The following is a 14231-nucleotide window of genomic DNA, read 5'->3' on the forward strand; positions in this document are numbered from 1 at the left end:
GGCTCCAGGCACTTTCCCTGAGGTAGTTACTCTGTTGAAAGGTTCATGTCCTGAGGATGAGAGAGCTGTGTGTTGGGCTGGTGGAGTGGCTCAAGCAGTAAGCACCTGCCTAGCAAGTGTGAGGCTCTGAGGTCAAACCCCAATACTGCCCCCTCCCCAGAAAAAGAGAGCTGTGTGGTCTGGCTACATTCCATAACACCTTTTGCCTTGGACAGTGTTGCTCTGAGAGGCTTCGAAAAGATCAGACCACATAGGAGGGAGAGTATTTCCCTAGTAAAAGAAGGTAGGATCTGAGGGCTTTGGAAACTGGGAAATGTGGGAGGGTGGGAGCGGAATGGAACTGTAGGAGCAGCTGAGCAGTAGTCAAAGCACTGGGACTTTCTTGAGGTACTAGGTAACAAAGGGAGACTTACAAACGAGACTCCAGTTACCCAAAGGAGAGAGAAGCTATGGAGTTAGTGAAATTTACCTGTTAATAAGATTTCATCTGGTCTACAGGCTACAGAATCATGGGGACATTTGAGTTATAGGTAAGTGGTTTAACATCAGTACCTGCCCTCCTCCACCCAATCCCTTTGCAAGTCCTCCCTCATCCCAGAATGATGCTAGGTCATCTAAAGCATTTAGTTTTTTTGTTTCCAGTGTTGGGGACTGAATCCAGGCCTTTGAGCATGCTGGACAAGCACAAGCATTGAGCTTTCTCTACATGTAGGCCAGACAGAGTGCATAGTCATTCTCTTGGGCTTTCAGTCTTTGAGACTTGACCCTGGTGCCCACTTCTACCTAAAATAGTGTAAGAAGCAGCCTAGAGCCAGCAGTCAGGGGATCTGAATTTATTTGATGTATTTACTCGACACCTACTTCATGTCAGATACAACTAAGTAGGTCCAGGAGGTAGAGATGAAAGTATGTGATTTCTGACTTCACAGTTAAGTCTACTGAGGCAAATCAGCAAGTAGGAAAAGATGACACAATGTAGCAAGTGCTACCATGGATGTTGAATCTAATCTTGTCTTCCAGACACACCCAGAAGTCTTCTGTCACTAGTCAGACACTTCTCTGGGTCTTTACCCTAGGATTTCCAACTATCAAATCCCAGAATTCAATTTACTGTATTCTTACTAAAGAGTGTAGTAATTTTAAGTTACAATTAGAAAGGAATAAAAGAGGTGAAGAGACTGGCAAAGAGAATGAAAAAATAGGTTACTAACAAGGTTTAGGGGAAATTACACAAACCAGTTTGAGAATATTTTATACGTCTGCATTTTAATGAAAACTATACCTCGAAGAACGTATTAGTAGCTGTTGTAATGGGAAGTTTCTGCTCTTGGCTATCAAAGACTTCCTTCTGAGCAAGTAAGCAGAGAGATCCTCCCCCGTGAAGAAGTGTCCAAAGTTGATTTTTCAATATAGCATTCTGTGGTTGGGTGCCGTAGCTCACTACTACAATCCCAGCTACTCGGGAGGCGGACATCAGAAAGACCGCAGGCCAACCCGGGCAAAAAAAAAAAAATGCTTTTGCTTTTGAGATCTTGGACCCATCCCCTGTGGCTAGGTCCTTTCCAGAAACCAGAAGAGTGGGTCCCCCAGCCTAGAAGCTTCTCCACCCAGTCGGGTGTGTTGATCTTGTTTTTGCGCAGATCGCTTTTTTCTCCTCTTTTTTTTTTTTATTCTCTGTGGCACTGGGGATTGAACTGAGGGCTTCGCGCTTTCATGCCACTTGAGCTCTGCCCCAGTCATGTGCTCCACTTCTTTGATGTGGGATTTCGGCATCCTGAACGCACTAACTTACCTGTGGCCACCTTACGCTGAGCGGAACGCTCAGGACCCTCTTATGTGTGCCCAGAAAGTTGGGCGAACCCAGACGAAAACGTGGCGGGGACCGCATTCAGCGTGACCACTCGCTGCCAACTCACTTCCGGACGCGCTTCCGGCAGGGCTGCAGCCTCCACTCACCCTCATCGGAAGTGCTTTCTGCTCCGGCTCTGCTGTCGCCCCGCCCTTTGGCCTTCGCCCTTGTAGGGGCGGGACTTCCTGTTCTGTTTTCCCCAAAGTGAGATCCTGTGCAGTGACAGCGGAGATGTCTAGTTGTGTGGCGGCGGGTCTATCCGCGAATTAGCGCGGTCGCTGTGCGCGCGTACTCACTCGTTGGCGCGCTTTGCTTCGCATCTCCTACGGCGCCTCCCGGCGGCTTTGGGCTTCACAGCGCCCGCGCGTCTGTCCTCTGAGCGGGAGAGGGCCATGGAGGTGCCGCCGCCGCCGCCGGCGCCATGGAGCTTCCTTTGCAGGACCCTAGATCCTTTCCCCCGAATTTTTGCTGCCCGAGCTGAGGCTGCAGATTCGGAATCCCTTGTGGACAATCAGAAGCTGCCTTCCTATGTCCCAGAACCCCATTACCTCGAATCCGGATGGGATCGCCTCCGGGAGCTGTTTGTCAAAGAGTAAAAGCCTGGGGTCTGTGGGGGAGGGCTGGAAGGAAGGTCCGCAGCCTGGGCGAAGGCCCTCGTGGCGTGGCTTGTTTTTACAGTTCTACTGTGTGCCCCAGCGTAGGTCCTGATATTGCCGGATGGTAGTAGGTTGACAGGCTCTTGAATGGTTAGGGTCAGGCTCATCGCGAGTCAGCTCTTAGGGATGTATCCTACTAAAATCAGTGCCCAGATTTTACATATTAGAAAAATTGGGCCCATGCAGAAACCATTGGGACCCAAGTCTGTGGAAATCCACCCCAGCATTCTTTTCTCGTGATTGCAGTTGACCCCCAAGCTTTGGTATTTCATGATCTGTAGTTTTCCTCTACTACTCCCTCCACCAACCACCACCAAGAAGGGGATTGAGCAGGGGCAGAGAGTTGTCCCATGTTTATTTGGCTCAATAAGGAATTTAAAATAGTGTAATTGTCTGTCTCTGTCTCTGTTTTTCTTGCTCTTGCTCTGTCTCTGGGGTGCAGGAGATCCAATATAAAACCTCATTGCGAGGTAAGCGTTCTGCCACAGAACTGCGCCCTCTTCCCCGCCCCCGGTCTCTTTTTATAGCAGAAAAGAGCTAGATTTTTTTAAATAAAGGATGTGATTTCAAGATAAATCATAATATTTTGAATTTAGTTAATTTCACTTAATGAAACTCTGGCTATTTAATTAATTAACTTAAATTTATTAATTACTGGTGAAAGTTTGCCCTTTCATGAAGTAATTGACCACACACTGTGTTACCAAGTGGTTAAATCAGAAGCTTTATAATGTTGCTGAGACAATTGGGGCAGGGGAGCTGGTTGATTTGTATTTAATTATTATCTTTCATCTTTGTTTAAAAATAATGACGCAGCTTTTCTCAGAGGTCTTTCCAATATTTGCTGTATTTGTAAAAGATCCTCAAGTTGTAGTGTCTGCTTAGCAAGTGCAAGGCTCTAAGTTCAAACAACAGTACCAGGGGAAAAAAAGAAGAAGAAAAAAAGATTCAGTATATAACGGAGGAGGGTTATTTTGATCAATATTATGAACCATAAAATACTGAAACTGAAAGAAACATGAAAGATAATCTGATTTAACTATCATCCCTTCCATATTGTGTATGAGGTAACCAAGGCTCAGAGAGATTGTGACCTGGTTGTAGGTTGGTTAGCATGAGTGACAGAACCAGGACCCCAACCCCACTTGTTACATAAGACCAGATCCAGTCCACTACTGTGCCCTGTGGTTCATTATTCATAGCTGTTCACACCAACCATGTAACTTCTTAAGAGCTTCTCTTTCCATATCTGTAAGATGAAGACAAGTATTACCTATGTCATAGAATTATTCAGAGGATAAAAAAGAGGCATAGCATGTACATCTGGCTTGTTAAATTTCAGCACTTTTACATTTTCTCTTTTCTGAGTTTTACTGTAGACCAGTTTTATGTAGATGCTTTTGATCCTAGTCACTGTAAAAGAGAAAATACACATTTTAAATTATGTATTTTTCTAATGATGTAAGTATAAGAATTGCAGTTTTTTTTTTTAAAGAGATTTTTAGTTGTAGAGATAGGAACTGAAAAACCTATTGGTTCTCATTTCAGAACTAAAGTGATTATTGACAGATAAACACTTGTAGAGTCTCTGAAGAAAGCAAATTAGTAATGTAAATAAGATAACATTTAATAGTTTACCTAAGATGGCTATTATAGTAACTTAATATTTACAAACATAGCTATTCAGTACAACAATTTAAGGAAGATATCTTGAAATAACACTAACAGTTCTAGTTTCTTATGCATTTAAGAATAATAAATTGAATTAAACAGTAGTTTTTCCTTACTTTAGATTTACCTATGCTGCCTTCTGCATCATAAGTTTTCCTGATGCTTTTTTTGTTCATTTTTTAATTAACAGATGGGATCTCACTGTGTTGCTTAGGCAGGCCTGGGACTCCTGGGCTCAAGCAATCCTCCTGCCTCAGCCTCCCAAGTGCCAGGCTATAAGCATTGACCTCCACGCCTGGCTCCCAGTGCTTCTTACAGTACCTATCTGAATATATCCTAAAAATTTAGTTTAAAAAGCACCTTTTAAAAAAATGAATCTTCACAGACTGAATGTATGACTGTGTAACCAACACTAAAAATTGTTGCCAGCATCCCAGAAGCATCCCTGTGTGCCCCTTCTGATCACTGCCTTCCCACAGGTTGCTATCCTAGTTTCTAACAGCATAGATTAATTTTTCCTGAGATTTGTGATTTGTGAAGTTTTTGGTTTTATGTTTCTTGTTTTGAAATAGGGTCTTGCTGTGCAATCCAAGCTGGCCTGAAATTCACAATCCTGCGTCTGCCTCCCGAGTGCTGGGATTGCAGGTGTGCACCACCATGTCTGGGTTGTACTGCTTTTAATATAACTTCACCGCTTAATTAATTGAAAGATTTAATTAGTTCTATCCATAATGAAAAATGTTGTGGTGTTTAGCATTTGTAATAACTCAGAACATAGTGTTTTGGGTAATGTCCCAACAACATTGTCTTTTTGATGTTTTAGTGAACAGCAGCGAACTCCACGAGAACTTGAGAATATCTACAAGGCAGCAGTTTCAGCAGGCATCATTGGCTGGGCATATGGGGGAATACCAGCCTTTATTCATGCTAAACAACGCTACATTGAGCATAGCCAAGCAGAAATTTACCATAACCAGTTTGATGCTGTGGTAAGTACTGTGGTTTAATAGTATGTAGGTGCATACCAGTTTAACGATTCATTTTCCACTTGATCCTGTGTGTGTGTGTGTGTGTGTGAGTGAGAGAGAGAGAGAGAGAGAGAGAAAGAGTAATAGTAAGAGAGAAAGAGAACGAACGAACTAGGGATTGAACCTAGGATCTTCTGCATATACTGGGCAAGTGCTCTTATCATGTGAGCCACATCCCCAGTCTTTTTTGCTTTAGTTATTTTTGGGATAGGGTCTTTGCTTTCTTAGTTCAGCCTATATCACAAACCTCCTATTTATGCTTCCCCAAATAGCTGAGATGACAGGTGTTCTGTCACCCAGGTATTGGCTGATATGGGCTCTCTCTAATGGTTTTGCAATCCTCTCGATTTCTGCCCCCAGAGGGTTGGGAAGGTTTTAGTATGCCAGAGTAGCAAAGTCTATACTTAATATCAATGGAAGTACTAATGCTAAAGTGCCTCCAACATGGCTTGTCCAATCATTTATCTCTAAAACAGGCATGTATGTGATACAGCTATGGCTTTTCTTTCTGGAATACATTTCTAATCTATTGCTAAATCATCAAGACTCAGCTGTAAATACCTCATGCACAAGTCTCCATAAGAATACTAGCTGATAATAACTTATAATTTTATATTCTATAGAGTGTTTTTAAAAAAATTTTTTGGCAGTACTGGAGTTTGAACTCATAGCTTTACACTTACTAGGCAGGCTCTCTATCACTTGAGCCCCAAAGGTTGAAATCACAGCCCCTGTAGTGACTTGTTGTTGTTGTTGTTGTACTGGGGTTTGAAGTTAGGGGCTTAGACTTGTAAGTGCTTTACCACTTGAGCCACACCCCACCCTTTCATTTGTTTTATCATTAGATCTCTATATCAGTTCAATAGATGTTTAGCAGGTATTCAATTTTTAATGTAATCAAAGTTATTGATCTTTTAATTTATAGTTTGTGCTTTGAGTATCTTCATTCTTAATAGAGTCTCTGCAGGAAACAGAATCCCACTCAAATCATTCAACGAAAGCGACTTTAATGAAGATGAAAAGGGAACTTTTTTCTTGTGGAACTGGGGTTTGAACTCAGGGCTTCATACTTGCAAAGCAGGTGCTTGCAAAGCAGGAGCTCTACTGCTTGAGCCATACCTCCAGTCCTCTATATCAGTTCTTTCTGGTCTGGGGCATGGCTCAAGTGGTATAGCAACTACCTATTCAGTCTGAGGCCCTGATTTCAAACCCCAGTACTGCCAAAAAGAAAAAAATAAAGTCCTTTTGTGTAGCTAAGAAAGTAAAGCTGAGGGTTTTTTGTTCTTTTTTTTTTTTTTTAAATCTTTGTAGTTTGAAACTGTCAGGTTTAAAGAAAAACTGCAAAAATAGAGCAAAGATTTTCTATATACCGTTCACTCATATAATGATTTAACTTTTTACTATGTTTGCTTTATCTCTGTATAGTGAATACTGTTATTTTTCCTGAACTGCTTGAGAATGAGTTTAGACATGATGAAAAATTCAGTATATATTTCCTAAAAACAAGGCCATACTCTTAAAAAACCATAATTATGATGATCAAAATCAGGAAATCAACATTGACACAGTACTATTATCTATAGACCTTATGGAAATTTTCCTGGAACTTATTATCTCATTTGTTTAAAACAATTTTAAGTGTTTAAAAAAAGAAGTAAAAACTATTTTTTTTCTAGTCTAGAATCTAATAGTAGATTAGAATTTGTCTTTCTTGCCCCTTTAGTCTCTGTAGTTTGGGACAGTTTCTCTTTGTCTTTCATGAACTTAACAGTTTTGAAGACGATGGGCCATGTATTTTGTAGAATGTCCCTCAACTTGGGTTTGTTTAATGTTGTTCTCATAAGCTTCAGACTGTGTTTGGGAGTAGATACACCCTAGAATTGATATTGTATCCTTAGTACATTCTGTCAAAAACACATGGTATCTTTTTGTCCTTTTACTGTTGATGCTTCCTCAAGTCACTTGGATATCTGCCAGATTGAGCCATTAAAAATTAATAATTTTTCTTTTGTAATAAGTATTTTATGAGTACATGTTAGATCCTTTGAGATTTTGTATATATCCCATTTTTCATCAAATTTATACCCTCTAGTTTTAACATTAAATTATGATTCTTGTTTGAAGTAGTGATGGTGGTTGCCAAATGTCCATTTTCTAATCCTGTTATTCTTTCAATGTTAGTGGTTAGTATTCTCCTCTAAGGAAGTACCCCTCCAATATTTCTTTATCTATCTACAGTCATGCATAACAAAATGGATCACTCAGGGAAATGTTTTGTTAGGTAGTTTTGTCATTGTGCGAACATCATAGAGTGTACTTGCGCAAACTAGGTCAGCTGCAAAGTCACTCACTAGGCGATACAGTCTTGTGGGACCACCATCATTTATATAGTCTATCCTTGATGGAAACATTATTTTATAGTACATAACTATATTTATAATTTATTTATATCCACATGTACTCATGGTTTCTTATTTCCTTCTGTAGGGTAATAGACCATTATTGTCATTTATTTTGATACTTTGGCCTGGATTTGGACAGTTGGAGCCCTTCAAGCCAGCTCCTGAGTTTGAGATGTCTTCTTCACTCTCTGAGCATGCCTGTACTTTTATATCATGTGGTTGCCACATAGATTCTCTTTAGATTCTTAATTGATAGATTATTTGGCTGACACTAGCACTTCTTAGTTCTTTTTTCATCTCCTGATAAAATGGATGTGCCTAAGGCTTTTCCTTAAGGCTCAATAATGAATATTTCTAGGCTGGGTCGGGTGGCACATGTCTGTGATCCCAGCTACTCAGGAGGCAGAAATCTGGAGAATCACAGTTCAAAGCTGGCCCTGGGAAAAAATCATGGGACACTATCTGAGAAATAACTAAACCCAAAAAAGGGCTGGAGACATGGCTTAAGTGGTAGAGTGCCTGTCTTGCAAGTGCCAGGCCCTGAGTACAAACCCCCACACTACCAAAAAAAAAAAAGGAGATTTCTTGAGATATTTTGTTGTTTCTGTTTAGGTATTCCTGATTAATTTATAGCTAACATTCTTCCATTGTTACATTTTTAGAATAACTAAAGTGTCATGGTGTCTTGGAACCTCACAGCTTTTTTATTACTTCTAGCAAAGTGCACACCGTGCTGCCACACGAGGCTTCATTCGGTATGGCTGGCGCTGGAGTTGGAGAACTGCAGTGTTTGTGACTATATTCAAGTGAGTTATCTCCGAACTGTGAGAGACAGTCTTGATATTCTTTGAGGAATCATCTTTTGAGTACATGGGATTATAAAAACTGAACACCCACATGAAAGTGATTCATAATGCCTTTTTATTTTCAAGACATTTTTGTGTTATCTATATAAGAAGTTGGTCCAGTTGTACAACTGTAGCATTGCATCCATGATAGAGCTCCACCAACTAGGATCAAAATAGATACAGCAGGTGTTTGTTTGTTTGTCTGTTTTTGAGTCAAGGTCTCACTGTGTAGCCCAGGTTGACTTTGACTTGCAGTCCTCCTGCCTCAGTCTCTTGAGTGCTGGGATTATAGGCATGTACCACCATACCTGCTTATATACAGAGTTTTTAAGAAAGAAAAATTCTGCAAAGCCATTCTTCATGTTTCTAAGTGAATATTTATTCCATAAATTTGATTGTTCTTAGGTTCATTCTTCAGAACATCCACCTAGAAAACTCATAGGTACTAATAGACTAGAACATGTTGAAGGGGCCTAGACTAGGACCAGGAACTGAAATAGAAGACTCTTTTAAACCTTTCATTTTAATGACAGTAACAGCCAGAAAGGTAAATGGATGTGTTTTGAATTGTATGTTTTCCTTTTCCTCCCTTCTTCCCAGCACAGTGAACACGGGACTAAATGTGTACCACAATAAAAATGCTCTGAGTCATTTTGTCATTGCAGGAGGTAAGACATTTTTGTCTTTCAATCTCAACTATAGTTTTGAAAATAAGTCAGAACTTGTATCTCAGAACTGCTGAATACTTTGGTTGGCTTTGCATTACATCCCATTCAACATTCTTGCAAAACATACTTATGGATAGCATTGTATTTGGCCCTTGGTATACTAAGTGAATAAAAAAGACAAGACCTTTGCTTTTATTGAATTTTAAAGTCTAATGGGGATGGAAAAAAACAGGTTTCTATGATAGAAAGTAACAAATAGGTGGGATTGGGCAGAGATTGGTCAAAGGACACAAATTTCAGTCAGAGAGCTGGAGGCATGGCTCAAGTGGTAGAGCACCTGCCTAGTGAGTGGGAAGCCCTGAGGTCAAACCCCACTACTTCCAATAAATAAAACCAAATGTGAGATGAGAGGAACAAGTTTAAGAGAGCTGCTGTTAAACGGTGACCTATCATTGATAACGATGTATTATACTTGCAAATTATTGAGTAGATTTTAAGAGTTCTCACTACAAAAAAAAGTATGGAAGGTAATATATATGTTAATTAGCTTGATTTCGCCATCTCCATGGTACAAATATTTCAAAATATGTTACATACTATCTCAGTATATAATTCCTATTAATTTTTTAAAATACATTTTTAAATGAGTATTAAAAAAAAAGAGCACTTGAATATTTCTTAAAAAGTACATGAAGTTAACTGCCACACACATTCAATTATTCACTAACATAGATATTCATATATACAAAGCACACATTTGTATTTACTAAACATAACTTTTTTTTCCCCTCTTTTATAGTACTGGGTTTTTTTTGTTTGTTTTTTGTTTTTTTGGTGGGACCGGGGTTTGAATTCAGGGCTCTGCACTTGCAAACCAGGTGCACTCTATTGCCTGAGTCACTCCTCCAGTCCATCTCTTTTGTAGTACTGGGGTTTGAACTTAGGACCTCACGCATGCTAGGCTGGTGCTGTACTGCTTGAGTCATGCCTCCAGCCCAAACATACATTTAAAAAAATTTTTATGTGGAAATAATTTCAAACTTACAAAAAAGTTGCAAACTGAAAACTACAAAAAACATCTTATGTCTTCTTATTTATTTATTTATTTTGAGACAGAGTTTTGCTATGTAATATAGCCCAGGCTGGCTTTGAATTTGCAATCCTCCTTTCCTGAGCTTCCCAAGAGCTGGGATTACAGGTGTGCACCATCTCACTTAGCTACTGTGTACCTTTTACATACAGAGATTTAGCCGTTGTTGACATTTTACCCTATTTGCTTTACTTTCTTGCTCTTAGATAGATGTACTCTCTCTTTTTCTGCATATGTGTATACACACAAGCAAACATGTAATTTGATTTTAATATTTTAATGGAAACACTTTAAAATATAAAACTGAGGAAAAAATAACTAGAAAGAGGCACTGATAGTATTAGTGCAACTAGAATGTGCCCTTTCAAATTTGTGAACATCAGTATTCTATACACTCAAATGCCTGTTTGCAAACCAGATTCATATTCCTCCTACTTTCCTCCTTTCTCTTCCTGTTACGTTTTCTATCTTCTATCCTATTAAGTGCCAAAACCAGACATCAAGGAAAGATTTGGTCCCGACCTTCCTTTCCTTTTCCAAATTTCTAGTCTTATCAGTTTTGCTCCTTAAACGCATGGCATCTTTCATCTCTGTATTCCTCCTGTTACTAGCACATCTTCTGTTTCTAATCTTGGTGTGCTATACCTCCACTCTTACGTATGTTTTTGAAATATGAACATGATTTTAATGCTTTTTCGTCAAAAATTCGTCTATAGTTTCCTATCATTTTAACATCAGTTTTTTGTTTGTTCATTTGTTTTAATGTGGGCTCCATGTACCAGTCTTTAGACTTGGCCTTGTAAACCTCCTTGGATTTCCCAAACCTAGTATATTCTTGCTTTACATCAATTGGTTGCTCTTCTTGAATGCCCCCTCCCACTCATTTTGTTCAATTCCTACTTACCTTATCTTTTAAAACCCAGGTCATCTGTCAGCATCCATAGCTCCCATTTGTCTATCTTTATTTCTGCTTAGGTATTTTTTCTTCTGTATTCCTTGAATTCAATACAAATAGTGTTTATCAGAGAACTTACAATACTATATTATAGTTGTTAACTTGTTTTCCTTCTTCACTAAACTTACTTGAATTCAGAGAAAGTATTTGCCTTTCATGTCACAATCACTTGACACATAGTCAAGAATAATAAATGTTTCTTGATTGAATATAAAAATTATTAGTAAAGTAAAAAGAGAAAACTATATCTGATATGATATAAATTTTTATTTCAAAGTAGCAACCCAAATGGTATTTAGTGATGGAATACTAGAGAAATTTCCTCTAAAGTCATAATGTCAAGGCTGTCTCTCTTCACCATAATTGCATAGTATTGATCTGGACATTCATAAAAGTATATTCACCATCTTGAATGACTGAGTAAGGAACTTAGCAAACCTTCTCTCCCAAAAGCACTGATAAAACTGGACAACAAACATTTAGAGATGCTAGAAATTAACCAAAGGCACACAACAAAATGAGAACTATTTATTCAAGAATATCTACTCAATAAGAATAATGAGAATCTGTGGTATTTCACCCTTAGACTACTCCCATCCCTTCATCATGGGGTTTTAAGTTCCACAAAGACATAGCAGGCTGAGAGGACTAGCAGTTCTGTTACTTGAGAGGGCTGACTTTATTTGGAGCACATCACAAAAGAAGTTGCTAAAAAAAATTACAAACAATAAGGGAATTATCACATGACTAGCTTGAAGTTTTTGTTCGGTTTTTTTTTTGTTGTTGTTTTTTGATGGTACTGGGATTTGTACTTAGGGCTTCTCACTTGCTAGACATGGACTCTACCACTTGAACCACATGCCCAGTCCTAGTCTGTGGTTTTGATACTGTTTGGGGCAAGCCATAGACTAGCAAACCAGGCAGAATTTTAATGGGGTTATCAAGGAAATAATGAAGCCAGAGACAGCTAGGCATGGTGATGTATCTTGTAGCCCCAGCTTCTTGAGAGGCTGACACAGGAGTATTATTTGAACCCAGGAGCTCAAGGCCAGCCTGGGCAATGTAGCTGTCTCTTACTAAAAATGAAAAAGAGGGCTGGGGGCATGGCTCAAGTGTGAAGCCTTGAGTACAACCCCCAGCACCACCAAAAAGAAAGCAAAGGAAAAAATGAAAGTCAAAGAGAGCTATAACAAGATCATATTTATCACTATAATCTGAAAGATGGTGCACATGTATGAGGATCCATGTGTGCTCAGGAGAGACCAGTGAGGGCCTTAGCAAGCTACTCGTGTTTCGTTATATGTGAGTCCTTATGGACACAGGAAGTAAAAGCCAGAAGATAATATAAATGGGCTGAAATTTAAATGCATTTCCTAAGCTACAGACACATTCATTGGCAAAGGGTAGAAGCCTTCCTTGTGTGGGATGTTTAAGTACAACTTCTGATGAATCATTGAGTGCCTATTCCTAGGAAGCCAGACATAAAAATACTAAGAACTGCAGGGCACTGGTAGCTAATGCATGTAATCCTAGCTACTCAGAAGGCAGAGATCAGGAGGATCACAGTTCAGAGCCAGCCTGGGCAGACAGTTCCATGACAGCCTATCTCAAAAAAACCCTTTACAAAAAAGGGCTGGTAGAGTGGTTCAAGGTGTAGGCCCAGAGTTCAAGCCCCAGTACCACAATCACAGAAAAACAAACTGCCCAGATTTGGTCTAGGCAAGTGACTTCATAAACCAAGAACCACAGCTATGCCCCTGGGAGGAACATGTTCCAACTTCAGAGTTGCTGTGGTATATTACTTTAAATGTCCAAGTTTTCAACAGCAGCAAAATTATAAGACTTTGAAAAACTAGGGGAAAAACAATGGGAATTGCCTGTGATGGAAGCTATCTGGTAGAGATAGTTGACATAAGACTTCAAATAGTGTCAAATCAAAGTATATTAACAATGAGTCATCAGATAGAGAAAAGATTAAGGAGGATAGAAAATTTTAATCAAATGGAAATGCCAGGATTTGTAAGTATAATGAAAATTAAAAATTCACTGGAAAGGAAGAACTCAAGTAGATTTGGGGTAGAAAAAAGAATCAATGAACTGGATAGACTATGTTTTCTGAAGGACAGCATTTAAAAAGTGAAGAAAAATAAACAGCCTCAGAGATCTGTGGGACACCATCAAGTGTCCCAGGCTATGTGTGATGGAAATACCAGGATAGAGAGGAAAGGGAAAGAAGGCAGGAAAAGTATTTCAAAAAAACAGTTACCACAGACTCCCCACATATGATGACAACTAAGCTACACATCCAAGAAGGTCAAGAAACTCCAAGAAGAGTAAACACGAAGAGATTTATGCATGAGCATATCATACTTAAAAAATTGAAAAATAAGAGGAAAATCTTGAAAGCAGAAAAAAAAATTCTCTTATAGAAAGAACACCCCAGTAAGATTAACAACTGGCTTCTAATAAAAAATAAAGGGAGCCAGAAGTCAGTGGAAGGCAATTTAATGGCCAGAAAGGAATAAGCTGTCAACTGAGACTTCTGTACCTGGCAAACTATCTTTAAAAATGAAGGCAAAATAAAGACATTTCCAGGTAAATAAAGAATTCATTGCTTGCAAATCTGCCTTTAAAAATATTAAAAGAAAGAGATACCAAATGTTACTTTGAATCCACATGAATAGGTAAGAGTGTTGATAAAGGTAGTTGTGGAATGATTGCTAAAGATAATGCAATACAAATTTACCTGATCTAAAAAGTTAAGCCTAATAAAAAGTGAAGTGTGAGGCATATAACATTTAAAAATCTAGAGGACAGTACAAAGTAGAGAAGAGTGGAGGTGTATCAGAATAAGGGAGTAATATCAAATAGTAATCTGACATCATAAGAGGAAATGGAGATGCCATGGTAATAGTTATTATAAAAGACTATAAAATCATCTTTTTCTTTTTTCATAATTTTCCCCTTTCTTTAAAATACATGAAGTTGTATAATAATAATAATAACAGCAGCATGTGGGGCACCAGTGGCTCATGCCTGTAGTCCTAGCTACTTGGGAGGCAGA

The 14231-nt window shown here is 39.0% G+C and overlaps 1 protein-coding gene across 2 annotated transcripts in view; it reads left to right on the top strand.

Moving 5' to 3' along the window:
• The first annotated feature begins 2033 nt into the window (after positions 1–2033).
• Positions 2034–14231, top strand: part of Timmdc1 (translocase of inner mitochondrial membrane domain containing 1) — a 48881-nt gene continuing 36683 nt past the window's right edge. Inside the window, exons 1-5 of one of the 2 annotated variants that reach the window (XM_074073220.1) lie at positions 2244–2441; positions 4749–4821; positions 5000–5165; positions 8324–8412; positions 9055–9122. In XM_074073220.1, the coding sequence (XP_073929321.1) occupies positions 2378–2441; positions 4749–4821; positions 5000–5165; positions 8324–8412; positions 9055–9122 (460 nt within the window). In that variant the 5' untranslated portion in view covers positions 2244–2377. Of the gene's footprint in view, positions 2442–4748; positions 4822–4999; positions 5166–8323; positions 8413–9054; positions 9123–14231 lie in introns of both variants that reach the window. The other variant, XM_020176543.2, reaches the window with a different exon arrangement.

This window comes from Castor canadensis, chromosome 5 (assembly GCF_047511655.1).
Source record: "Castor canadensis chromosome 5, mCasCan1.hap1v2, whole genome shotgun sequence".
In the NCBI taxonomy this organism is placed as follows: Eukaryota; Metazoa; Chordata; class Mammalia; order Rodentia; family Castoridae; genus Castor; species Castor canadensis.